This window comes from Sturnira hondurensis, unplaced genomic scaffold (assembly GCF_014824575.4).
Source record: "Sturnira hondurensis isolate 20B ecotype Veracruz unplaced genomic scaffold, ASM1482457v3 Scaffold0024385, whole genome shotgun sequence".
NCBI classification, from domain to species: domain Eukaryota; kingdom Metazoa; phylum Chordata; class Mammalia; order Chiroptera; family Phyllostomidae; genus Sturnira; species Sturnira hondurensis.
In genome coordinates, this window is record NW_028097016.1 from 1785871 (window position 1) to 1812654 (window position 26784).

Genomic DNA, 26784 nt, shown 5'->3' on the forward strand with positions numbered 1-26784 from the left:
TGAGAGAGGTGGTTATGGGCAGTGACCTGTGCCCAGTGGAGCTGGTCTAACCTGCTGGGAGGGCCAGAGAGGTGGCCGCGGGTGTGCAGAAGGCTGTGCCCCCGAGGGAGGTGTGTTGACCAGAGCAGCAGAGTGGCGGGGCCCAGGGCCCACGGCAGGTGCCCTCACCCCAGTCCTGCGTGCTGCTTTGCCCTCCTTCCGGGGCTCCTGCCTGAGCCCCTGCGATGGGAGGGAGCACAGGTGGCCGGGAGCCTGGGGGAGGGTGGTGACAAAGGTGGGAGCTGTCTTGGGGCTGTGGCACGATTGTGTCTTGGGGGGATTTGGAATCCTCGTTGCCCCCAGAGCCTCCCTGCCCGCCAGAGCTTTCCACGCCTGCCCTGCTGGGGTCACCGCCCCCCGGGCAGCCCAGCAGACCTGGGTTCTGTCCCATTGGTCCACTTACTTGGCACAGGACCTTGGGAGTCATTGTCTCCTCCTGGGCCCCGGCGTCCTCCTCTTCGCAACGGGCAGTCACATCTCCGTTCCGGGACATGACTGGAAAGGTCTGACGGGAGGAGGGCCTCCGAGACCACCTCTGCTGCAGACCCTGGGGACGCCAGGCTGCAGCTCTCTCCTCCCGGGGTGGGCTGTGGTTCTGGCTCCCTGGAGATGAAGCCCCCTTCCCCCTTGTCCTGTCAATCCTTCTGGACTCCAGGGAGGCAGATGCTAAGCCCTGGCTCTGAGGCTCAGGGTTCAGAGCTGGGAGATAAGATAAGGAGGGGGACAGAGGCCAGACTTCCGGGTGCTGCCTCCCTGGGTCCCTGTGACCTGGGGCTGCATTTCTGCAGCCTGTGCCCCGGGTCTTGCCGGTGGAGGTTTGTGCTCTCACGGGGTCGTGAGAAAAGGAGTCCAGGGGCCCACGTAGGGGAGATTTCGGAGGGTGAGACTGATTTTGAGTGAGAATAGAAGGCTCCCCCTGGGTTTTCAGGCTCCCTGTTTCCCACTGTGGATAAAGGCCAGCTTCGCCTTCATCGAGGACAAAACAAAGGCTGGTGTCCAGAGATTTGCACCATAAAGTTGCTGGTGGAAATCCTGTTCTTCCACAGGATTGCAAGAAAAGTGTTTGACAGCTGCACTCGCAGGAAACTGTGGTGTGGCAAGTTTTATTCTGGTGAGTGGCCGCCCCTGTGTTGCATCTCCATCTGTCCCGCCGTGGGAAAAGTCCAACCTGGTCTCTGGCAAGGCCAGAACGAAGGCCAGTGTCTGGAGTTTTCTGTGCCAAGGTAAAGCTCAGTCCTCTGTGGAGCCTGGGTGGCCCTCTGCCAGCCCACCAGGCTGCTGGACCACGTGGTGGCGAGTGTTCCCAGGTGCCAGCGGAGGAATGCAGGGATGAATGGGGTGAGTGCGGGTGAGTGAGGGCGAGAGAGAGAGCTTCTTTGCTTCCCTGAGGTTATAACCAGGGGCTTTTTCAAAATAACCAAATTCCCAAGCTTTTGCAGCTTCTGACAGGTCCAGCCCCTGATCAGTCACCCCTCTCCCAGGTGGACTGATGGGCCTCCTTGGTCGAGTTCCCATCTTGACTTCTGTTGCACAGGTCCTCCCCCCACCCCCATGGTCTGTGGGACCGCCTGGGGACTCCCAGGGGGGACGTGTGAAGCTGTAGCTTCCTGGTTAAACAGGCCCAGTGTCCCATTCCCTTTGTTTTCTTCCTTTTATTAGTAACTAATTGTAGTTTACCCCCTACGATAACGATATCAAAGCTGAGTCTTTTGAGCCCCAGGGAGCTGCTAGACCAGCCTGGTTGCTATGGAGAGAGACCCCGTGCAAGTGCGTGGGGTGAGCGTGGTCCCGAGCCAGAGAGAGAAGGGCTTTGTCTTTGTTCGTCTTCTCGCATTATCTCTGGCTTGGGATGGACCAGGTGCTTTTTCAAAATAACCAATCAACTTCCCAAGCTTTAACGGGCTTCTCATGGGTCCACCCCCTGACCAGTGCATTTCCTGGATCTTCTGGGGTTGTGTCTCTTATCCAATTGGATCCTTTTCCCAGGCTAGACTGACAGGCTGCTAGGTCCCTGTCCTGTCTCCTATTGCGCATGTGCTTACCTCCCCCTTTCCTGTTCTGTCCCTCCCCCCAGTGATCTGCAGGGAACAGACCAGTGATTCTCTTTGGAGTGTGTGAAGCTGTAACTTCCTATGGAAGCAAGCAGGCTTCTGCGCCCTAGTTTATTATGCTGCTTAATATCTGATTCCCTTTGCTATCTTCCTTCATTGATATCTAGCTACCTATGCAACCTGGGGAAACCGCCTTGCAGCTTGGCCCCGAACTTGTCGCTCTGAAGTTCCCTCTGAAGCCACTCATATCCTCAGGGAGTTATGGCCTCAGTCTGGGCCTCCAACACGGGGTTTGCTCAGGCAGAGGTGACAGTAGGGTCCCAAACACCTTACTGAGAAGGGAAAGCCCTTTGCCCCACTTTCTCTTGTAGGTGCTGTGCCTCCGCACCTGTGGAGTCCTTTCACAGCCCTTCAAGAAGAATAATCTACCTCCTTTGCATAGGTCAGGAAACAGAGGCTCAGAGAGGCTGAGCCACTGGCCCAAAGTTGCACAGCCAGTAAATCAGTGGGTGCAGGCACTTGAACTCTGATTTCCTGACTCTGGAGCCCTCTGCTGGGTGCCTACAGGAGGACAGCACCTCTGTGGGGATTGAACTGACTCTGGAGCCCCTGCTGAAGTGGAGGCGGGCCCATGCTGTGTGGTGGGCCATGTTATTCCACCTCCCTGGGCCTCAGTTTGCTTATCCATAAAGTGAGCAGAGTGCCCACCTCTGAGGACCACGGTGTGGACTGACCCTAGTGCAGGATGCCTGGAGCTGGGAAGCCGTGTCTTAGTGATTACCCACCCCCCCCCGCCCAGTGCAGCCAGCCCCTCTTGGGGAAGGTGTCCTCCCTTTCAGCTCTGTGGGGTGAAGATGCCGATGGGTGAGGAGGACGGGCCTGGGGTGGGCACTCCGGTAGCTCTGTGGGCTTCAGCTCAGCTCTGTCCCGTATTTGCTTGCTGTGTGACCTCACGAAGTCACGGCCCCTCTCTGAACCTTCATTCCTCATCCGTAAAATGGATCCTCAGGGGGAGTGAGGGTCCATGAAACAGACCAAGGACGTGCCCACACGGGGCATGGTGCGTCGGCTCCCCACTTCTCCCTGCCCTCTGCACTCGTCACACATACTTTTGGTGTGTGTTCTCCCAGCACCTTCACTTCATTTCATGACTGGGCACCCGAGGGCAGACCGGGGTGGGCACCGCTGGGCTGACGGTGTTGGAAAGGTATGCTAATCCGGGAAGACACGGGGCAGGAGGAAGGTGGTGGCCAGGGTCCAGCCCCCGAAGTCCTTCCATAAAATCTGTGCACCGTGGCACCTCTGGCAGAACAGCAGAATTCTTCAGCAAGGGGAAGGGACAGGGGCCTTCCAGGCAGCGCGGGGGGAGGCTGGCATGGGGAAACTGACTGGCCACGTTGAGTCCCCAGTCTGCGAGAGCCTCCATGCTGACAGTGAGATCTCCTCTCGGCTTTTCCGCAGGACATCTGCGAGGACCCACGCCTGTTTGTGGATGGCATCAGCTCCCACGACCTGCACCAGGGCCAGGTGGGCAACTGCTGGTTTGTGGCAGCCTGCTCATCACTCGCCTCCCGAGAGTCGCTGTGGCAAAAGGTGAGGCCTGGAGTGAGGTGGGGATGCTGGGAAATGTGTGCTCAGCCTATGGCCTCACTGCCCAACAGGGGAGGGGCAGCCTGAACATGCAGGCGAGACTTTGTGGAAGCCTGGGGGGCGGGTCACTCCGGGGCTCCGTGGCATCAGCTGAGCATTAGACTCACCCTCCCCTCACCTGCCAGTCTGCGGTCCCTGAGGCAGCTGCTGGGAATCCGTGTAGCTCCCACGGGGATTCTGATGTGCTTCCTCCCTCCTGTGGGACCACAGTGTCGCTGGAGTCACTGGGCAGAGTAGATACTTTGGGAAAGTGGAAGCTGCCTGAATCGTGTGCGGTGTGGAGAGACGGCTGACGGGGGCTCAGAAGACCCCTGCCGGTTACCTATTGTATCACACGGCCAGTCCTTGTCCTCCTCTGGGCCTTGTTCATTTTCTCACTTGTTCAGTGGGAGCAATCCGTGATTCCTGGTTCCAAACTGCTGGGGTCCTGGACCAGCAGCAAAGGATTTAGGTTGGAAAGAATGGGCACTGGTCCTGACACTTCGCCCTCTTGTGGTAGCAGGCGGCAGTGCAGCCCTTAAATCAGACCTGCGGAGATGGGGAAGCTGCTGCAGAGGCTGGACTGGTGCTCTGTAAAGAATCATCAACAGGGATTGCATCCTGGGTTCCCATGCCAGCAAATACAAGTCGTTGCCTCTTTCTCATCCCTGCCCATCCTGCTCTTCCTGTAGGGGCAGGCAGCCGGGCTCAAGAGCGCTGGGCATCTCAATGTTACAGGCTCCGGGTGTGAACCCAGGCTCACCGTTTGGTAGTTTTATAAATACCCTCATGTGAAAAATCAGGATGTCAGGGTGAAGCAAAATGCTGTACTTAAAGGGGCTCATGTGGTGCTCTGTGAATGGGGCTACCTTACCAGTGTTGTGACAATTAGCAATCGCGGGTTGTGTGGGAACTCCTATGTGAGCAGGACACAGTCAGAGAGAGTTTGTTCCCACCCTGAGACACCCCTCGGCCATCGGATGGCACCGTGCCTTCAGCCGAGGCGGGACTCTGTGGGGCCCTGCTGTCAAGTCTTCTGAGTGGAGTGTGACTTCTCAAAGCCACCCCACCCCTGGGTGGAGATCCCCAGGGCCTGGCCCCTGACCCTCCTGCAGGGACAGGGTAGCTGCTACAGCCCACAGGCATGGGCACTGTTGGGGTGTCGGAGGCAGGAGGGCCTCAGCGAGCTGCATGTGGGACCGTTGTGCTCGTGGGCCTCACGGCCTGGAGAGGGTCAGGCCTGGCACTGTTCCCCGCGTGTAGGGCAGTCCTCCAGGCCCTGACCACCTTTTCTGAGCTCAGAACAAGGTTCTCCTACCTCTGAAAACCACCCCCGTCAGGACTCAGTCTGGGGGTGGGAGTGGCACACGGGAGGCCTGCAGGGTCGGGTCCACACCTCCCGCCCTGCCCTGGAACTGCGTGTTTACCTGTGGTCTCCCCTCCCAGGGTACGTTCCCCACGGGTAGAGCTAGGCCAGCTGATATCTTCCCGTTGTGTTCCCAGGAGCCTGGCACAGAGAAGGCTCAAGAAAGTTTTGAGAACGAAACCACTTCCAAACTGTCAGGCCCTGCTACCCGCCAGGAGCCCCACAGCCGTCCTTATTGCTGTCAGGGTCCAGGGGCCTTTGGTGGGGACAGAGCCTGACCTGTGCTGTCCCCTCCTGGGGGTGGGCCGTCTGGTCATGTGTGGGGAGATGGGCTGTGGTGCAGCCCCTCATCCAATGAGGGGATAAAAGCATCCAGAACCTGCAGGGGCTGACGGCTCCTCCTGCAGGGTGGTGTTAGGGCACCAGGCCTGGCTGGAGGCTTCAAGGGTCAGGAGGCTGGTCTCTGGACACTTGTGTCCCCAGGAGCCTGCGGCAAGGTGGGGTGCTCCAGACTAATTGCACTCTGCTCCCGGTGCTGCTGTGGTGACAGCCCCCCGGGCCCTGGATGGAGAGACTCGGCGGCCCCAGGGAGCTTGTTACTGTGCCTCCCCTCCCTCCCTGTCCCTGTTGGCTGGGCCCTGTTTGTTGTCACCCTTCACCTCCGGGGCCTGCTACCCTGCAGGGCCTCCCCTGCCCAGCCCTGCCCTGTTCTCTCCATGGAATGGAGGTACTCAACCTCCCCGCACCCCTGCTGCCCCATCCGCCACACTCTGAACGCTGATCCTCAGACGTGGGCATACTGCACCGTGCCACACATGCGCCTTTCTCTGGGCAGCCTGGCCTTGGTCTCAGTTCATGATGCAGCCTGGGGATCATGGTTTGAAGCCAGACAGACTTGGGTCTCATCTGACTGGGTCCCATGCCAGTCACGTGACTTTGAGCAGGTCACGTTTCTTCTCTTGGCCTCAGTGTAAACTTGACCTTTTCAGCCCACAGGATTGTGGGACAATTAAAGGAACCTGTGTGTGTTGGAGGGGAGGGGTGAGACCAAAGCATAGGGGCAATTTGCATGTGTTAAACCCCCCTCACTGCCCATCCTCTGGGCTCCCACCTATTTCCCTGTTCTACCAGTCACGCCTTGGCAGCACGCTGCCCCCAGGATGGGATCCCCTGTGGGAGCATGATGTTCCCCCCAGCTTGACTGTACATTCCCTTGGGCAGGGCAGCAGACTTGGGATGCACCAGAAATCGGGCTGTGACCATGGGGTGGAGCATTTGCCATCAGGCCTGGCCTGGTTCGAGCCGGAGGAGTTCACCTCCCCCAGGACCTGGTGCCCCCCACCCTGCCCCGGGCATGGGGCCGGCCTGATCCCTGCTGTGAATTCCGGGGCACCCCAGCCCAGAGGAGTCCGCTGTGCCCTGGCCGTAGGAGCAGAAGTGAGAGCAGAGTCTCGGGGGGCGGTGCCTGGGCGCCAGGGAGCGAACGTTGGGGGGTGGGCAGTCTCAGGACCCAGCACCTGGCAGCAGGGCCGGGCTGAGTTTTGGTTCCATTTAAAAGCTCGCCATCCCATCTGCCCCTGTGGTGTGGCCAGGTCGCGCCTGTCCGTTCATTGTCCACTCGTCAGCTGAACGCCGGCCGTGCCTCAGCACTGTTCTGGGCACTGGGGACAGAAGATTTGGAAAATGCGCCAAGTTACTGAAGGTTTTCTTCACCCAGAAACAGCCAGTGTTAAGGGTTTTCTCTAGTTCCTCCCAGTCTTTCTGCTATTTGGGGTTAAAGAGGTGCTTGTTTTGTTTTTAAACACACATTTTCACAATCACACGTGCAAGTTTAGAGCGTCATTCTGTGTCCGACCTCGGTGGGTCCTCTCCCGCCGTCTGGTGGCTGAGCAGGGGGCGGTGGCTGCACCAGCTCCGTGCATCAGCAACTCTGGGGGTGCAGGCCCCGCGGTTGGTGTTTCAGGTCCTGCACTGGTCCTGATGCTCCCTGAGACTTGAGAACACCGCGTAGGTGAGAGACCTGTGGTGGCTGGGCCGGGGCCCTGGCTGTGGGAGTGGGGGTGCCCAGGAGACAGAATTGACAGGCCTTGGGGTTGGGGTGTGGGGGGCTGGGGGCTGTGCTGAGTCAAGGGCGGCTCCTAGGTTTGGCCTCGGTGACTTCAAGTCTCAGATCAGTGGGCCCCTCTGGTGCTTGTTCCCCCCACGCCCCTGCCAGGGGGTCTTCTAGACTCTTCTGGCACGTCTCCTGCAAGCACCCGCCACCCCCCCCCCCCCGCCCTGCCTCCCCATCTCACTGCCCTGACACCAAGCTCCCTTCTCTGCAAACAAGCCCGCTGCCCGCCGGCCCGCGGTCGTCAGGGTGGTTGCCACAGCAGTCGACGTCAGCCATCTGGTCCCCGGGGGGCCTGTCACGCTCTGGCTGCCTGAAGAGCCCCGTCACCACCTTTTCGAGGAGTGGAGAGGAGGCGCTGGGGGACTCCCAGTCATACACACCCGTTTGGAGGCCGGGTGGAGCTGGGAAGGGCCAGAGGCCAAGAGGGGAGGGGAGGGTGCCAGGGTGGGCGGGGCCCCTCTCAGGTGGCCTCTCGCCTGGGCGGCTTGGCCCCAGCCCACTCGGCTCCCAGACGACACAGAGGCGGCCGCAGCGGCAGCAGCAGCAGCAGCAACAGCAGCACCTGGGCCATGGCAGAGGACGAGCCGAAGCAGCCGCAGCTCAGCATGCCGCTGGTCCTGGACCAGGACCTGACCAAGCAGATGCGGCTGCGCGTAGAGACCCTGAAGCAGCGCGGGGAGAAGCGCCAGGACGGCGAGAAGCTGCTGCGGCCGGCCGAGTCCGTGTACCGCCTCGACTTCATCCAGCAGCAGAAGCTGCAGTTCGACCGCTGGGACGTCGTGCTGGACAAGCCAGGCAAGGTCACCATCACGGGCACCTCCCAGAACTGGACGCCCGACCTCACCAACCTCATGACACGCCAGCTGCTGGACCCTGCTGCCATCTTCTGGCGCCAGGAGGACTCGGAGGCCATGGACTGGAACGAGGCCGACGCCTTGGAGTTCGGGGAGCGCCTGTCCGACCTGGCCAAGATCCGCAAGGTCATGTACTTCCTCATCACCTTCAGCGAGGGCGTGGAGCCCGCCAACCTCAAGGCCTCCGTGGTCTTTAACCAGCTCTGATGGCAACTGCTCACTGCTGCACCCTGCCCATGACCCCTGCTCCCGCCTGTGTACTTGGGGACATTTTCCTGGTTGCCGTCCTGCACTCAGCTTGGCCAGGCCCCCCCAAGCCTGTGTCCTACCTGCGCTCTTCTCCGTGTTGCTGGTGCTCCTGCTTAGGGAGGAAGAAGCAAAGGCTCGTAGCCTAGAAGCTGAACTGGCTGCTGCTGCCGTCCTGTAGACCACAGAGGCCGGCGTGGGGCTCGCGCAGGAGAGTGGAGGGTCCACGGGCATCTGCCTTCTCTGTGCCGCCTTGTTGGGAGAGGAGACTGAGGGAGACCAAGGGAGAAACAGAGAGAGAGAGAGAGATCCAAAGAACCAGCCATCAGGCCTCCTCTGGGGATGGGGGGTCGGAGGCAGCAGGGCAGCCTCCGTGGCGAAGCCAGCAAACGGTATTGGCTGTCTGTCCAGCCACATCCAGGAAGGTGCTGTCCTTGGCACGGGCCTGGGGTGGTCCCAGGATGCCTCGGGGGCCCTCAGGACAGTGGGCAGGGTGGCTGTGGGTGTTGGTTTGGGCAGTGAGGAGTGGCTGGCATGTTGGAGGCCATGCACCCATCTCTCGCTCTTCTGAGAATTACTTCAGGAGGGGAGAGGTGAATGGGACATGGAAAAGTCTCACACAGAGGCATCTGTGTATACATACCTACACATGTGCACCGAGAGAGAGCACACTGTTTTCATGTGGATACATTCTAGAGTCCCTACCTGCCCTGTGGACAAACCGGATTTTAGATCATCTGCTACATAGTTGCCCGGCTGGTGCATGAGCAGCCTGTTGCGGGGGCTTGGTCAGGATGACCTTGGGGAGGGGGCTTCCTGAGCTGGGAGGCTCTGAGGTCTGTGCAGTGACAGGAACAGTGTGGCACAGGGGCTCCCCTCTGCCTGGGGCAGGGCTGGATAGAGCAGTCCCAAGCTCTGGAGCTGGGACAGTAGGTCCTCTGGAGCCTCAGGTGTCCCATCTATTGTGGCATCTCTGGCATCTTCCATGGAGTGGAGGCGGTAGGGGTGGCCTGGTGGGGCAGTTGTGGCGGCTGATGGCCAGAAGTGGACTGGAGGCAATCCACTGCCAGAAGCGTGCTGTGACAGGCTGGCCCCCAGCACAGCCCAGCCACCAGACAGGAGGCTGCGGCACAGTCGTCCACAGACACAGTTCTGCCTCCCAAGCCTCGCCCGCTTCACACTGCACAGACCCAGCGAGCCCCTCGGGAGAGGGGGCCCGACCTGCCTGGCATCGGCTGAGGGCACCTCAGGAAGTGCTCCCAGCACCCTGTCTCAAGGCCAGCCTTGGTTTTTGGCTTGGGTGTGCCCATGACCTTTCCCTCATGAAGCAAAGCCATTGGGGGCCACAGGGCCCTGGGAACAGATGCCCTAGAAACTGAGAGTTGGAGGGCCAGAGCCTCCCCCACTGGCTGAGGCTGCTGGGAGGGCGAGTCCCCACTTTGGAGGTGTGCAGGCAGAGGGAGTGTGGGGGCCTGGGTTCTTAGGTGGGAGATTGGCTGTGGTGTGGGTGACGATCCTCTCTAACTCCCAGCCTGGCCTCTTCCAGGACGTGCTCACAGCCCCCGCGTTGCCTGCCTGGCTTCTCCACCGACTTGCCGGGAGGCCAGGCCCTCCGCCTCTTTGCTTGACCTCTCCTTGCAGCTCTGGGGACCCCCTCGTGCAGACTGGCTGCCCTGTGCGGGCGTGTGAGTGCCTCTGCTGGGCCCACTGTGTGGCCCCAATAAAGTCTGTGTGCCCCTCCCTTCCTCTGTGGTGTGCAGTCTCTCACTGCGAGTCACTCCCTCCCGTTGGGAGCTCTGACTTAGCCCTGCCCGCTCACAGCCCAGAGCACCCCTTCCCTGGCTTTCTCCCCACTCCTCCTCCTCTTGCTTTGTGAGTTGACTCCAAGGTCAGACAGCAGGAAGGAGTTTAGAACCAGGTCTCCTGACACCCATCCAGGGACCAGCACCCCAACAGGACTTTCTCCAGGGGCACCCAGACCAGCCTCTGTGTGGGGCGTGTGGAGAGCCACACTGAGGGTGTGGGGAGGAGCCCTCTGGTCTAAGGTAGGTGGGGCCCGGGGTGGGAGTACACCAGGCCGTGCTCTGCAGTGCATGTGGCTGGGCCGCTGGACGGGAGTAGCCAAGGGGTGGGTTGGGGCCAGGCCTGTGCTCAGGTTTCATCCGGCCTTTGTCACCGATTTGCTGCCTGTCCCTGGGCGGCTCCTGACCCTCCTGCAGTCTCAGGCTCTAGAGGGGGCCATCTGGCTTCTGCGAAGTCCTTCCCAACCTGGTCCTGCCGACCAGAAAAGACTGATATTGCCACATGGCTGCTGTGCCCCGCTGGGCCTTCTCCAAAGCTCTGTCCCCTCATCATCTCTAGCTCCCTCGGTTTCTGGGTGGAGACAAGCGCAAAGGAGGAAGCAGCGTGCCCCAAATCACAGAGGGGTGTGTGGACCCAGCTCTGGGAATGAGAACCTTTGCCTCTGTGACCCTGGCTCCCTGGGGTGAGCAGAGGCAAAGCCCCCCCGCCCCCTGCCTGGGTGCCCAGTCTTAGGCCAGGCTGGCTTCTTCTTGGAGGCCATGGTCGGACCCTGCTTCAACACCCACACCTGGGGTTTTGCTTGCAAACGACTCCTGCTTCCAAATGCTCCCCCCAGCCAGGTCTCACATCCCTCTTCTCCACCCCGGAGTGCTCCCTATAATCTTGTCACACGCCTGGGAGAGCCCAGGTGAGCCCCTGTTCCAGCAGGATGGGAGCCCTGCCACTTGGATTTCGGTGGGAGTCCCCCAGGGACAATCCCGGGGGCGCACCAGGTGCCAGGAACACCAGGGGGCGCTGTGGTGCACTCATGAGTGGAGCTTTCGGAGTGATTCTGCGCTGAGTCATGGTTAACTGGGTCCCCTGGGCTTGCAGTAGGCCGGTGGGGGTGGGGAGGGGTGCTTCAAATCCCACACAATCCTTACCTCACTGTCTGGGCAGTACAAGGGGGCACCTCGACCCCTCAGGCCTCACTGGGGGCTGTCGTGGAGGTTTCCCTTTCTCCCCAGGGGAGGGAAGTCCGCTGGGCCTCACAGCTCCCTCCATCCCTGAGGTTGGGAATGTTGTGTGGGTGCACCACACGCTTCCTCCACCGACAGGGGTGACCCCTCAGGTGTGCACAGCCCTCCACAATTTCCACAGCGCCTCCCAGGCCATGATCCACCTTAGTTCTCACACCAGTCCTGCCAGAAGGGTCGGTAGATGCGGACACCGGAAAGGTGGTCTGGTCAAAACTTGTCCCTGCCACACACCCCAGTTGGTGACGTGGTGTCTGCTAGCATACGCAAGGTCACCTTTCAGCCAGGGCTTCACAAAAGCCAGTGCTTGGGAGTCGCCCTCTCAGAGAGACTCAGCCAGCTCTGGCGCTGGGGATTTGGGCATGAGGGAGACACGGCCCTGCCCTCCACCAGCTCCTTCAGTGAGTAGGGGAAGAGCTGGAGCTGCCCAGTGGTGTCTAAGGGGAGTGTGGGGTCAGGACGCCCCTGCAGCTCATCCTCTAAGGGACCAGAAGCAGGGTGGGTCCCTGCAGGGAGCCACAGGTGCCTAGCCGAGGTGGCCGAATGCATCGCCACCTCGAGGTGGGTGCTGTGGGGCCTAAGGCGGCGGTGTTCAGGGCTCAGGTGGACAGCACACCCGTCCCACGCACCTATGAGCACCGGCCAGGAAGCCCGTGTCCCTGGTGATGGGGCGCCTCCACTGTAGACCACACAAGACAGCATAGTGGGCGCTGCGGACCCACCCCTCTGCTTCAGCGTCGTCCATGCTCGGCCCGCCTCCTTCCCCTCCTCCCCTGCCCCGCCAAGCGAGGTACAATCATATTTCTGGATGCATTTTTGGATGACAAGGATTTGCTCAAGACAAACAAAAATCCCTGACCGTAATGCCATAACATGAGGTTTTTCAATAGGTTTTTAAAACACGCAGTACTGACTGTGTGTGTAGTCGGAGGCACTGACCTTTTCTCTTGGACTTGTCAAGTGAAAAAATGACAATAGCCATCCAGTGTGAATGAATCAAAATCATACCTATTTTAGCCCTGGCTGGTGTAGCTTAGTGGACTGAGCGGGGGCCTGCGAACCACACGATCGTGGTTCGATTCCCAGTCAGGGCACATGCCTGGGTTGCAGGCCAGTTCCCAGCAGGGTACTCACAAGAGGCAACCATACATTGATATTTCTCTCCTTCCCCTCCTCTCTAGAGATAAATAAATCAAATTTAAAAAAAATCATACCTCTTTTTTGTGAGATTGGCAAAAAATGTTATATATTTTGTTGTGCTGCATAATTTTAATAATTAGTGTGCCATGAGATGAAAAAGGTTGGAAATCGCTGCTGTCAGACAACTAAAATAATTTTACACTGATTTTTAATATCAAATTCCCAGTAAATGTTCTGGTTCACAATTTGTGCCATGAATGTGTATATTGGACGGTTTGTTTGTGTAAACGAGGCCCAAACCAAAGGTCCGTAACGATGGTCGTTTGATTCCACTTCACGTTGTCTTCTGTCCCTTGCAATCTGTTTGCTGAAGAAGCCGGCCATCCGCACGGCTTCTGACAGCAGTGATTCCCCAGATCTGCGGTCTCGTCTCCCGTGGTTTCAATTACCTGTGGTCTCAGTTACCTATGGTCAACCGCAGTCTGTAAGTATTAAGTGGAACGTTCCGGAAATACACAGTTCATATGTTTTAAATCATACATTGCCCTGAGCAGCGTGGTGGAATCGTGTGCTGTCTGGGTCCACCCCGCCCAGCTGTGACTCATCCCTCTGTGCCGAGTACCCGAGCTGCACCGGTACCTTCTGTTAGTCGCTCAGGGCGCATCTCTGTTACCAAACCAACTGTCCCCGTGTCAACAGGCTGTCCCTTACTGTGCCTAAGGTATAAATCGAACTTTATCCTAGGTATGCACGTACAGGAAAAAACCATATGGGAAAAATATACTTTGCTTATTTATGTTTAGACAGAGGGGAAGGGAGGGAGAAAGAGAGGGAGAGAAACATCATTTGGCTGCCTCTCTCTGCCTGAATTGGAGACCACACCCACAGCCCAGGCATGGGGCCAGGAATCGAACCACGGACCCTTCGCTTTGCCCACTGGAGCCACACCAGTCAGGGCTATACTTTATATTTACTAAGTCTAAACTTCTGCTAAGTTAATATCTCACTGTGCCTGACTTATGAGTTAAGATTTATCATAGGTGTGTATGTACAGGGAAACAGTGTGGAGAGGGATCTGCACTTTCAGACGTTCACTGGGGGCCTTGGAACAGATTCCCCGAGGATAAGGGGGCGTTGCCGCGCCTGTGTTTTGCAGGCCTTGTTTCCCTGGTGTCGTGTGCGTGTTCCCGGGGCCCCGTCGTTCCTGTGAGCCAGGGTTTCGCTCCAGAGCCTTGCTGAGGGTCTGGCTCAAATTTTACTTGGCACAACTGCTTCAGAGGCGATGTTCTCTCAGGAGGCATGTAATGTCTGTTTTTCTCTCTTTCTGTGGTGTTTTCCTCTTTTTTTCCCTGGCTCCTTGAACCACAGAGGGCTCAGAGCCACGATTTCATAAATCCATTATTCGCCAGTGGTTGCAAAATAGTGGGAGCCTAATGCTCTAGTTTCTCCCTCATTTCTTTGCTGGCATTTGTCTCCAGATGCAAACCTCCCTTCACCTGCTATTTGGTGACTCTCCGGTGCAGTCCGTGTAGAACCAGCAAGATAAGCTCGCCCTTCTTCCCCTTCACTTTCCAGTTTCACAACGAACTGGTCCCCTGCCAGCAGTGACTCATTGTTTAGGTCTGGTCCGGATCTCACGGATGCAAATGCACCCGAAGTGCCTTCATCCATCCAAGTTGTTACCCCCACCACTGCCCGGATTGGCCCGTTGGCCATCCAGAGCCCCTTCAAGCTGGTCCTGCATCCTCTGAGGCGCCCGGGGGCTTTGATTGCTTCCTGGATTTCTGGCAGGACCAGACGCTGTGGGAAAGGGAGTGAGTTTGTGTGCCCGCAGAGCACTTCTTCCCGGAAAGTCTGATCTCCCTTGCTGGGTGCCTGCGGGCAGCAGAGGGGCCCTCCTGGGGCCCACCACCCCCTGCCTCGCCCAATGGCAGTGCCGCAGAAGGGGGAAGTGAGGCCCACGAGGATTCCCGACTCAGGACCTCTGGGCCCTGGAGCCTTATTAGATGGATCCTGAACCAGAGAGGGCTCAGAGCCAAGCTCTGGGTTTGGCTAATGATCCTCCCACAGCCCCTGAAGGCCCTCCCAGTGCCCTGTGAGGGCTTTTCCTCCCCCTCCTCGGTGCTCCCCTTTCTGTGCCCTCCTCCATTCCCAGGCAGTTCAGGGCTTTCAGAGCCAGGAGGAGCTGACAGAGGTGTAGCGGCCAGGCCTGTGTTCTCCACTTTGGACTCCCCGTGGCTCTGTGCCCTTGGGCAACTCCTTGCTCCCCTGTGGACCTCAGCCTTTCCGTCTGTGTAGTGGGGATGAGATCCCCACTCTGCATGTGCCCCATTTTGATACAACTTTCTGTCCTGAGAACAAAGCAGGAGAGAGTGCCAGGGGTCAGGGTAGAGGCCAGTCTGGGAGTTTTTACTTAGGAAGGACACGGAGTTGCCTGGAAAGGGAGGTGAGGAAGGGGAGGGAGAAGGGACCAGCCAAATCAAGCCCTTGCAGGGTTCCAGATGCTGCGCCAGTCTCCGAAGCCCTGGGTGTGAACCCTGCCTCCCTCACTGTGCCCTTGGGCAGCTTCTGCCAGCAATGGCCATCGCATTGGCCAGAAAGAGAGCAGCGAGGGTCAGGGCGATGGGATGGACGAGCCTGCCCCGGCAGCTAGCAGGCCGTGTCGGTGGCTGTGGCGCCTCACACTGTGCTTAGCGTTTTCATTTCCTCAGTCGTGAATGTCCCGCTAGGGAGCTTCTCTCTTTGCCAACACCCCGTTGACGGTACAAGGCACACAAACAAAAACATCTTTAATGAGCGTGGGGCCTAGGGAACAGCTTTTGGCCTCTGGGCCCAGGCTGGCCTGGGTCCCGGGGTTTTCAGGCTCCTGATGCTCGTTGGGTTCCTCGGTCCGGATGCCTGCACGTCCACCATGCATTCCTGGGAGTGGTGCTTTTCCAGAGGAGCCGCGCATGGTCCCAGTGATGCCCAGCCCCGCTCCCCTCACGAGCAGCAGGCCCGGCAGGTCCCCCTGACTTGGCAGAGTGAAGGGTTTTCCCTCCCTGCCCACCTCCTGATGCCCAAATTGCCTCTGTTTGCCCTTATTTGCTTAGGGCCACTCACTGCCAGCTCTCAGGACACTTGCTCAGAAGCTGCTGCTGGCTCCTCAGGTTGGGCCCTTCACCCACTTCTCTCCAAGGCTCAAATGTTCCCTGTGTGCCTGCCTCTCCCCAGACTGGGATTCTTTGGAGGGCCGGGGCCATGTCTGATTCATCTGGGTCCCCAGGGCCCACATGGGGCTATGCAAAGAGCGGTGTTACCTAACAAAGAATGTGCATGTTTTCTACCTGTGTGACCCTGGACAAGTTACTTGCCCTCTCTGAGGCTTGATTTTTTAAATCTACAAAGTAGGGATGGATAATAGTAATCTGCTCATGAGTTTATTGTAGGAATTACACTGACACCACCCGTGGCAGTCACAGGTTTGCTCCCTGGCATTTCTAAGATGGTCCATCATAGTAATTGTTGTTCGAGCCCCATGTGATGCCTGTGAACGTATTCATTCGGCCAGCGTGTGTTCATTAAGCACCCTCTCTGGGCCAGGCCCTGGGCTCAGTGCTGGCAGATGGCAGTGACCAAGTCCCATGTGTTCCTGCCTTCAGAGTGTTGACATTCCAGCAACTGTGTCACAGCTGTTCACAATGTCCCATACTTGTTTAATTATAACTGGAATTAGTGTCTCAGAGGAGAGGTACCAGAGGCCATGAGACTCAAGGGCAGGGGTGCTGGCCCAGTCTGAAGAGTCAAGGAGGGCTTCCTGTAGGAGGAGGGTGGACCTTAAAGGACAAGTGAGAGTCAGCTGGAGAAGGAACAGGTTCCGAGTCCCCAACCAGAGGAAGAGCCTGGAGCAGGAGCAGGGGGTAGAGTTGGGGGTTGGGGAGAGACTCCAGCCTGGGAGGTGGTGGAGGGGGCACAGCTCTGTAGGCATTTGGACCTTATTTTCCAGGGAAGTGACGTGATCAGAAAGCTCACTCTGCTTCTGTACCTGTTGGAGGCAGTGTGGCTGCTGATGTTGTTACAGTGTCCCTGGGCCAGCAAGGAGATGGGGCACTGGGCCAGGGAGTGCCGGGGGAGGGACAGGAGGAGACGGATTTTAGTGGAATGTAGGAGCTAGGACTGGCCTGCCTGGGTGGGGAGAGGGAGGAGGCCCTCTTTGTCTTTGTGGTGGCCGCTTCTGTCTCAGGCTGGAGGTGGGGGGCGGGGAGACTGTGGCCCTATTCACCAGGCAGGAGCTGGGAGGGGTATGATCTGATTCTGAGGGGGGGAAGCAGAGGGAGGCACAAGGAAGGGAGCAGGGAAGCTCACAGGGTCTCAGAATGACAGAGCTGGAGGGAGACTCCAACCATGCAGGGCAGTGAAGAGAAGCAAGTCCTGCGCTATTGGGGGCAGAGTGGGACACACACCCAGGATTCCTTCCCATTCTGGTTTCCTGGAGGCGTGCCCCCTAGTTCCCCAGGAAGCAGATGCAACCTCAGCGTGTCCCCATCCTCTTCCCTGCATCCAGGTCATCCCCGACTGGAAGGAGCAGGAGTGGGACCCCGAGAAGCCCGATGCCTACGCGGGCATCTTCCACTTCCACTTCTGGCGCTTTGGGGAGTGGGTGGACGTGGTCATCGATGACCGGCTGCCCACAGTCAACAACCAGCTCATCTACTGCCACTCCAACTCCCGCAACGAGTTCTGGTGTGCCCTGGTGGAGAAGGCCTATGCCAAGTAGGTGCCAGTGGTGGGCAGGTGGGCAGGTGGGCCGGTGGGCAGGCCAGGGTGGTGCTGCAGATGGGTTCAGTATGGGGTTCCTCTTGCCAGTGCTCCCGGCACAGAGAAGTCGGAGGCTGGTGCGAAGCCATGGTGTGCTCAGAGCCCAGGCACCCAGGGCATGGCCAGCTGAGCCTGCGCTGGGCAGGGTGGGGGCCTAGACCGAAGGGCCTCCAGGTGCTTGGTTGTCAGGTCCCCACAACCAGCCCACAGAGGGAGGAATAGTTCCTCCCACGTAGACCTGAGAAGGTCGAGTCTGGGAAGGTTTCCTGCCAGTCGCTGTGGGCTGATCCGTCCTCGCATTCAGGTCTGTGGTTCTTTCCCAAAGACCCAGCTGCCGAGCCCTCCGGAGGCCTTGTTGGGGACGTGAATGAGTGTCCACCTCTCCATCTGCCTGTCTGACTGTCCATCCATTCTGTGTTTGCTGACTACCTCCTCCTGCTCTGCGCTGGGCCCTGGGTCCCCAGCACACGCAGGAGCAACGGCTAGCTAAGCTTTTGGGGCTGAGTGACCTGCCTGGGCCCAGGACAGGGACTGGCCTGGGGCAGGAGGGCCAGAGGGTCGGAGAGCAGCCACCAGCTCAGTTGGAGCCTGGCTCCTCCTCCGCAGCCCAGTTGTCAGTCTCCTGGGACTGTGTGTGTGTGTGTATGTGTGCGTATGAGAGAGGGAGAGGGAGACAGAGACAGAGAGAAGAGTTGTCTTAGGCCACACATTAAATACACAAACACTAATGAAAACTGATGAGCAAAAAAGTTTTAAGTAAATTTACGATTTGTGTTGGGTTCTCATTTATAGCCATCCTGGGCAGCAGGTCAGACACCCCTGCTAGCCCATTCCATTTTTAATCCTAAGAAAGCAAAGCCTGCCCCCTAGTGGTCAAGGCCCGGCTCCTCTCACTTGGGAGACCCACTCTGTGGGCTTGCTCATTTTTGTTTTGTTTTCTTTTTTTTTTTAATTTTTTAAAGATTTTATTTATTTATCTTTAGAGGGGAAGGGAAGGAGAGAGGGAGAGAAACATCAATGTATGGTTGCCTTTCGCGTGTTCCCTGCTGGGAGTTGGCCTGCAGGGAACTGGCCTGCAACCCAGGCATGTGCCCTGACTGAGAATCGAACCGCGATCGTCTGAGTCGCAGGCCCGTGCTCAATCCACTGAGCTACACCAGCCAGGGCTTGTTTTCTTTTTAAATCACAGATTTTTGATGTGTGGTAAAATATACTGTTCATCATTTTAACTGTCTTTGAGTGCACAGTTTCGTGGCATTAATCACATTCACAATGCTTCGTACCCACCCCACTATCTATGCCCGGTCTTTTCATCCTTCTCAGCCAAAGTGGTATGCCCGATAACCAGCACCTCCCCCTTTCGCTCTTCCCGGGTCCCTCAGAACCTCCATTCGACTTTCTGTCTCTGAGTTTGCCAATGCCAAGTAGCTCATGTATGTGGAATTATACAGTATTTGTCCCCCTGAGTCTGGCTTATGTCACTGAGCACAATGTTTTCAAGGTCCAGTCATGTTGTAGCAATTCACCCACCGCTGGGTGTATATTCCAAAGAACAGAAAGCAGAGACCCAAGCAGACGTTTGCACACCGGTGTTCACAGAGGCATCGTTCCCCAGAGCATCCATCGGCAGGGGCAGGAATGAGCACACACACACACACACACAGGGGGGCATTGTTCAGCCACCTGGGCTGTACGGTTCTATGTTTGCGGTTTTGAGCAACCACCAAGTGATTGCGCCACTTATGTTTGCTTGTTAATTTACTTTTTATTTATTTTTAAAAAGATTTTATTTATTTATCTTTAGAGGGGAAGGGAAGCAGAGAAGTAGAGAAATATCAGTGTATGGTTGCCTCTCCTGTGTCCCCTGCTGGGAACTGGCCTGCAACCCAGGCATGTGCCCTGACTGGGAATCAAACCATGGATGTTTGGTTCACAGGCCCACACTCAATCCACTGAGCTACACCAGCCCGGGCTAATTTACTTTTTAAATGGTAAAACTCATGCGTGTCTGTTACAGCAAATCTAGAAAATATTAGACAATCATGCAAACGTTTGGTAACACACGTGTCCTGTAGTCCTGGGTGTTCTTTAGCCCCTCCACTCCCCTGCCCTGTTTTGGGTCATTGGGGCCCCTCCTCTGTTCAGAGCGCCAGCCACAGCCGTGGTCCCCACGGGCCCCTCCTCTGCCTACTCTGTGTCTCCGTTTCCTGCCTTTTCCCCCACATACCCGCACCAGGGCAACTCTTTTAACATATTTGATGCTTGGGTGCTTTCTGTTGTTTGTTTGTAGGTTATCTCGCAACACCTGTCTTGCTGTTTCCAATTTACATAAACAGTATTCTGTTATGTTTCCCATTCCGCTTCTAACAGTCACTTAAGTGTTTTTTTGCCTTTAAGACCCCAACCCTTTTCCTAACATCTGATAAGGAGCCACAGCTATGTCCCTAGCGCCTCGTGTGTTGCACCTAGTAGGTGTTTAATATTTTTTAATGAATGCATTTAAACACAGTGGGAACCCAACTTTATTACTTTCCTAAATGTAACAAGCAAGCCCTCAGCTGGGCAGCCCCAAGAGCTCCTTCACAGCGCTGTGCTCCCTGGCTACTGAGTGAGTGAGGTGCAGGGTCGGTTTTTAAAGCCAATTCCCTATGGTTGGACATTTAGGTGATTTCTCATTTTACGTGATCACAAATAATGTTATTCATTCAGAATTGATGTGTCAAAAGACATACGAGCTTTTAACACTTTTGTAAAGAATTGATAGCTGTCTGGACGGCTGCTACGGCTGAGGGAGATTCGAGTGATAAAACGGTTGGCTCAGTGGGACAAGTGTTGGTCCTGCTGTGGCCTGCTGTGTGACCAAAGCAGTTTGCTTGACCTCTCTGAGTCCCAAAAATAGCCCCTATAATGTGAAGAATTTAGACCGGCTGGGGACCACGAGCTGGGAATTCTTTCCACGTTGCTCCCCAGGCTGGCAGGCTGCTACCAGGCCCTGGATGGAGGCAACACGGCAGACGCTCTGGTGGACTTCACGGGCGGCGTTTCCGAGCCCATCGACCTGACTGAGGGCGACTACGCCAACGACGAGGCCAAGAGGAACGCGCTCTTTGAGCGCGTGTTGAAGGTGCACAGCCGGGGAGGCCTCATCAGTGCCTCCATCAAGGTGGGCACACAGAGCCAGACCTGAGCGGTGGCCCCTCCCCTTTGTCAACCCTAACAGGGGTGGGAGGTGGCTGTGGTGTCCCAGGCAGAGCCCCTGCCCAGGTTGGCTCTTAAATCCAGACCCCCAGCCTCATGGGGGAAGAGAGCAGTTGGAGGGTGCAGGCCTCTCCCCAATGCTGGGCAGCACAAGCCCCAAGCCCCCTGCCCTAGCCCCCTATGCTATGAAATGCCTTGCCCATACTGTTCGACCAACACCCCCCTTTTCTGGCCCTCTCCTATTGGGGTGATGAGTGTCTGTATATCTGAGAGTCCCTCTGTCAAGGTTTCAGGTGGGGGAAGGGAGCCCTACTGTCTGCTGGCATGGGCCTGGGCAGTTCAAGAGTCTTACTCATTGACTGCTCGTATTTCAGTCGGGAAAGCTGGGCTCAATGAAGGTAGAATTTGAATTTTGAACCCTGGCTTGGCTAACCAAGTGCTGTGCTGATAAATGGGCTTTCTGGAAAAATGATTTGTAGCATTTGCTGATTTCCATGGTGCAAACTGTCCTACCACGGTTGATTTCAAGCTAACATTGTAATACCCAGCTTGCAAAACACTGTGGGGCTGCCATTCTCTCCCTATTCTGTAGGGGGCGCTGTGGCCCCTGGCTCAACTCGAGCCTTCCCTGCCCCTGAGCAACCCTGTCTTCGCAGGCCTTGACAGCGGCGGACATGGAGGCCCGCCTGGCATGTGGCCTGGTGAAGGGCCACGCATATGCTATCACCGATGTGCGCAAGGTGCGCCTGGGCCATGGCCTGCTGTCCTTTTTCAAGTCGGAGAAGCTAGACATGATCCGCCTGCGCAACCCCTGGGGCGAGCGAGAGTGGACCGGGCCCTGGAGTGACACGTGAGGCCTGGGGTGGGGGTGCAGGCACAGTGCGACCTCAGGTGGTGGGTGGGGGTGGCTTGGTGGGGGTGGCCTCCTGAGGAGGTTAGGGGTTGGACGACATTAGGAGGAGACTGACTTTGGAGTGGGCGCATGGGGAGTGGATGCAGTGTGGGCAAAGGCCTACAGGTGGGATGAGCTGGGGACACAGACCAGTCTGGAGAGTGATGGGGGTCAGAGAGGATGCAGGGAGGGAGGCCATCAGGGGTGAGAGTGGGGGTGACACTCAGCCTGGTGAAAGGAGACCTGGCCCCAGTAGAAGACCCCCTCCACTGAGTGTCTTGTCCCCCCTGTTCCCTGACCTCCAGGCCCAGGCGTGATGACAGCCCCTAGTGACCTGTGGGAGTGGGCAGACAAGCTTCTTAGGGGCTGGGATGGCCCTGGGTGCCCCAACCACACCCACACTGATGGGGGCCTGGCGCTGCACATACCTCATCCTCCTTGCCCTGGCGGGGACCCTCCACTTACTCTCTCCTTTCCCCTTTCCCTGTGCTCACACCCCAGCTCAGAGGAGTGGCAGAAGGTGAGCAAGAGTGAGCGGGAGAAGATGGGTGTGACTGTACAGGATGATGGCGAGTTCTGGTGAGTGTGCTCTTGCCCCAGGTGGACGTCCGGGGCTGAGGGAGGACCTCCTATGCGCTGGGCAGGGGTCACTGATGAGGAGGGAGGAGCCAGCGTTCTAGCAAATGCTGCACCATCAATTCCCTGTATGGCCTTGCACAAGTCATGCTCTCTCTCTGAGCAGGTTCCTGCTCTGTAAGCCCTTTCCTCTCCGCTGTCCCCTCTGCCCACCTGAGAGACCCTAGGCTGCTCCAGCACCCAGGCTGGGCCCTGCAGCAGCCCAGCTAGGATGCCAGCAGGTGGGGATGGACCAGAGGGTAGGGGGCATGCTAGCCACCTGCTGGCCACCTGCTGGCCCAGAGGAGATAGGGAAGAGGAGAGGCCTCGTGGGGGGAGGGGCGGGCTGCCTCCTAAGCCGAGACTTGGGGGGCAGAGGATCCATTGGTGGTCAGGGACAGAGACCCAGCCCAGAGGCAAGAGTGCACACGTGGGTTTTGGAAGAGGAAGTTTAGGGAGGCACATGGGTGGGGTGGGCTGAGGAGATGGCCACAGCATCACTTAAAGAGTCCAATGATTCCTGCAGTCATTCACTCACCCCGCATTCATTCATTCACCCTGCATTCATTGGTTGATTCCTGCATTCATTCATTGATTCCTGCATTCATTCATCGCCCTGCATTCATTCACCCTATATTAATTCATTCCTGCATTCAGTCATTCCTGCATTCACTCAGCCTGCCTTCACTCAGCCTACATTTAGTTCCGACCGTGTGCCAGGTTCAGCGTCATTCTTCAGCAGGACACTTGGTTCAGAGACTCAGCCACTTCTGGGAGGGGTACTGGGTCCCCTGTGTGTAGTGGGTGCCGTGAGGGCCCCAGGCAGCCCAGAGGCAGATGGCAGTGACCTTGGTACCCCAGTGAGGACCCCTTCTGCAGGTGTCGGGGTTCCCCCAGGTCCCTTGAATCTGGACTTCTATGGAGGAGATCCACTGTGCTGAGTCTGGCTCCGGGCTCAGTTGAACTAAAACCTACTAATAGAAACCCCTCATCAGTGCCAGGGGCTTCTTCCCAAGGCCTTTCTCATATGTGTTTACATATGGCACGTATATGTGCATATTCTTGTTTGTGCATACTTGAAGGAGGATGAGCACTTCCCTCTCCCCCACCCAGCTCCTGGAAATGTGCCTAGCATGCAGTGACCAAGGCAACATCCTGACCACTGCAGCGAGCTGACCAAGGGGTTCCTGCCACCTGTTCGTTTATTCAGGCCTGGAAGTAGTCGGTGGAAACATGCTTTATGAACTGTAGAGGTCTATGCATATTAGCTCTTCATGCTATTACTATTTGTAACAGCCGGCCTTTGCAATTGCTTCTGCCTGCCAGGAGTTGTACAGCGTGCCTTTATTGCGTTCATTAGTTCCTGCAGTAGCTCTGGGAGATGGGCAGCTGCTGTTAGAGCCATTTCCAATTTACAAAGCAGGAAACTGAGGCCACAAGAGACATGAAGGTCTGCGTGATGCCATGTCTGTGCTCACTCTGGTGTGAGTCACGGTTCAGAGCATGCAGGGCAGGTGGACGGCTGGTCAGCGGGGGGGACCCGCCTGGCTCAGCCCCTTGTCACACCCAGGATGACCTTTGAGGATGTGTGCCGGTACTTCACCGACATCATCAAGTGCCGCCTGATCAACACGTCCTACCTGAGCATCCACAAGACGTGGGAGGAGGCCCGGCTGCACGGGGCCTGGACACGGCACGAGGACCCATGGCAGAACCGCAGCGGGGGCTGCATCAACCACAAGGACACTTTCTTCCAGAACCCGCAGGTAGNGAGATGGGCAGCTGCTGTTAGAGCCATTTCCAATTTACAAAGCAGGAAACTGAGGCCACAAGAGACATGAAGGTCTGCGTGATGCCATGTCTGTGCTCACTCTGGTGTGAGTCACGGTTCAGAGCATGCAGGGCAGGTGGACGGCTGGTCAGCGGGGGGGACCCGCCTGGCTCAGCCCCTTGTCACACCCAGGATGACCTTTGAGGATGTGTGCCGGTACTTCACCGACATCATCAAGTGCCGCCTGATCAACACGTCCTACCTGAGCATCCACAAGACGTGGGAGGAGGCCCGGCTGCACGGGGCCTGGACGCGGCACGAGGACCCATGGCAGAACCGCAGCGGGGGCTGCATCAACCACAAGGACACCTTCTTCCAGAACCCGCAGGTGGGCACTCTCGGGGGCTCCCACCCTGCCTCTCAGGCAGCTGCGGGGGGCCTCGCCACTGTCCTGCCCCGGGCTCCTCCAGCACCTCCAGCGCACCCTGGCCCTCTGTGGGCCTCAGTGCGCTCGTCCCTGCAGGCAGGGTTGGATGGTGTGTCTGGGTGGTCGTCCCCAGCCTCTCAGTCTGACCCGTAGATGGCAAAACTGAGGAGACAGGCTCTGAGAGCAAGTGTCTTGTGCGGAGCTACAGGGGTATTTAGAGGCTGCGCCGGGGGCTCAGACCCCTTGCTCTCACACACACAGCGCTGCTCCTTCTGGCGGAGCTTGGCCAGGCCGGCTCCTCCACAGGGGCCTCTTCCCTGCAGCCTCCTCGGTCACGCCCCTGCAACCTGCATCGTCCCCACACTTGGTGTGTCTTTATTGAGCACCGGCTGCATGCGGGCATGATAATCTCATCCAACCCTCCCACCCCTCATGCAGGATAGCCACTTTAGGCCCATCTTGCAGATGGGGGACTGAGGCTCAGAGGAGCAACGTGACCTGCCCAAGGTCACACAGCTGAGCTGGGGCCTGGCTCTGGGCTGAGCCTCTGGGTGCCAGCAAGCCCCTCATCAGCACAGTCTCACTGTGGTGTCTCTTCCTCGGCCGAACCTGCAGTACATCTTTGATGTCAAGAAGCCAGAAGATGAAGTACTGATCAGCATCCAGCAGCGGCCAAAGCAGTCCACCCGTCGGGACGGCAAGGGCGAGAATCTGGTCATTGGCTTCGACATCTACAAGGTGAGGGCTGCTGTGGGTGAGGGGAGCAGGGGAGCATGCGAGCCGGAGTCAGACCGCCTGCACCGGGGACAGAACACCCTAGTCACCGACGTCATCCCTGCCACCCCGACCACATACATAGGCTGACCCCATGGACCTGCTGTGGCAGGGGCTCTGTTTGCAGTTTCAACAGAGGGCCCAACCTGCCTGGGATCGATGCTGTGGTGGCCCCCAGCCTGAAATCTCTGCCCCAGACCCACAGGCCTGGACTCCTAGTGGGTGGGGAAGGGAAAGGTGGCTGGTGGGTGGGGCCGGGCTCTAGGAGGCCCCTCCCCAGGGCTCTGGGTCTCCCTGAATTGGAGGCATTGCTAGGCATAGGGGAGGTGCCCTGGGCAGAGCCAGGCAGGCTCACCAATGGTTGCCCTCCTGGCCTGGTACCCAAGTACTTTCCACATGCTGTGACGCCCACTGTACAGGGTCAGCATCCAGGCAGCGAGAACCTGATGACCCCACATGGAAATGCCCGCTCATGGTCTGAGCCATGAGCCTGGCATTGGCATGCTTGGTCAGGCCACCGGTGTGCCCATGTCACGTGCTGGTCCATGTGTGGTGTGCTGCTGCACTGGCGCTTTGACATGACGTGTCTGACCTTCACTGACATGAATACAGCTTATCTCGGCCTTTGTTCTAGTGGTTGTCCAGCATGTCCCATATGCTGGCGATGTGCAAGGTCATTTCATGGACACGTGCTGTGACCTGGGCAGATAGTCACGCTTGCTTCTGTTGTGACAGTCAGAAACGCCACAGACATTGTTGTCGGGGGAATTCCTGTTGTCTCCTCCTCTTTAACAAGCTTAATGGAGATAGAGTTCACATACCATATGACTCAGTCATTTCAAGTGTGTGGTGACTTTTAGTTATTTATACAGTTGTGCAACCATCACCACAGTCGATGTTAGAACATTTTCATCACCCCAAAAGGAACCCCATTTATCCCTCATCACCCAGTCCCACACACCTCCCCGACCTCCCCCAGCCCTGGCAAACACTCATCTACTTCTGTCTCTGTAGATCAGCCTCTTCTGGGCGTTTTATGTGAGTGGATTCTATCACTTTCTTTCACGGTGGTGAGGGAGAGGTGGGGGGTGGGGTGGGGGTGGCGCCCGAGCTCCAGACCAGTCCCCTCGCCCTCAGGTGGAAGAGAACCGCCAGTACCGCATGCACAGCCTGCAGCACAGGGCCGCCAGCTCCATCTACATCAACTCGCGCAGCGTCTTCCTGCGCACCGACCAGCCGGCGGGACGCTACGTCATCATCCCCACCACCTTCGAGCCCGGTCACGCTGGCGAGTTCCTGCTCCGGGTCTTCACTGACGTGCCCTCCAACTGCCGGTGCGTAGCAACGGACTCCGGGCCAGGGTGGGTGGGACTGAGGTCCACGCCAGGCTGGCCGCGAGTCCACAGCCCAGCGGTGCTCAGTGTCAGCCCCAGGCATAGAACCCTGCTCCACACACCCCAAGGCCTAACTCCTTCTCCCCACCAGGCCCCGCCCCTTGTCCCAGCCTCTGTCTCATGTGTGCATAGCACTTCACAGTAACAAAGAAGATTTCACTCATTTGCTTTTCTCGAACCCAGGCTGGAAGGCCTAACCCCTCCATTCTACAGGGCAAAATTAGGGATTGAGGTTGAGGTTGTTTTCCAAGACCTTGTAGCCAGTGGTAAAGTTGGGCTAGGTGGACTGCTAAAGCCCCCCAACTCCTGTGAGGGCGCAGACCCTGCTGCCTGCATGGGCAGCCTGGATTCGGTGCCGCCTACCCACATCCCACGGCGGGAGGCAGCTTGTGTGGTGGAACCGGTGGGCCTCGGTCCTGCCAGCCTAGCTTCACCAGCTG

General features: G+C 57.8%; 2 protein-coding genes across 2 annotated transcripts in view; both read left to right on the forward strand.

The window, feature by feature from the left end:
- Positions 1–26784, forward strand: part of CAPN5 (calpain 5) — a 49438-nt gene that overhangs the window by 19465 nt on the left and 3189 nt on the right. Inside the window, exons 3-10 of the mRNA XM_037038398.1 lie at positions 3552–3683; positions 17020–17228; positions 20244–20436; positions 21128–21321; positions 21865–21942; positions 23549–23744; positions 24792–24914; positions 26088–26284. Of these exons, the coding sequence (XP_036894293.1) occupies positions 3552–3683; positions 17020–17228; positions 20244–20436; positions 21128–21321; positions 21865–21942; positions 23549–23744; positions 24792–24914; positions 26088–26284 (1322 nt within the window). The remainder of the gene's footprint in view (positions 1–3551; positions 3684–17019; positions 17229–20243; positions 20437–21127; positions 21322–21864; positions 21943–23548; positions 23745–24791; positions 24915–26087; positions 26285–26784) is intronic.
- OMP (olfactory marker protein) lies at positions 7380–10042 on the forward strand. Its single transcript, XM_037038397.1, has one exon. The coding sequence runs from the start codon at positions 7768–7770 to the stop codon at positions 8257–8259; it is 492 nt and encodes a 163-aa protein (XP_036894292.1). The 5' UTR covers positions 7380–7767; the 3' UTR covers positions 8260–10042.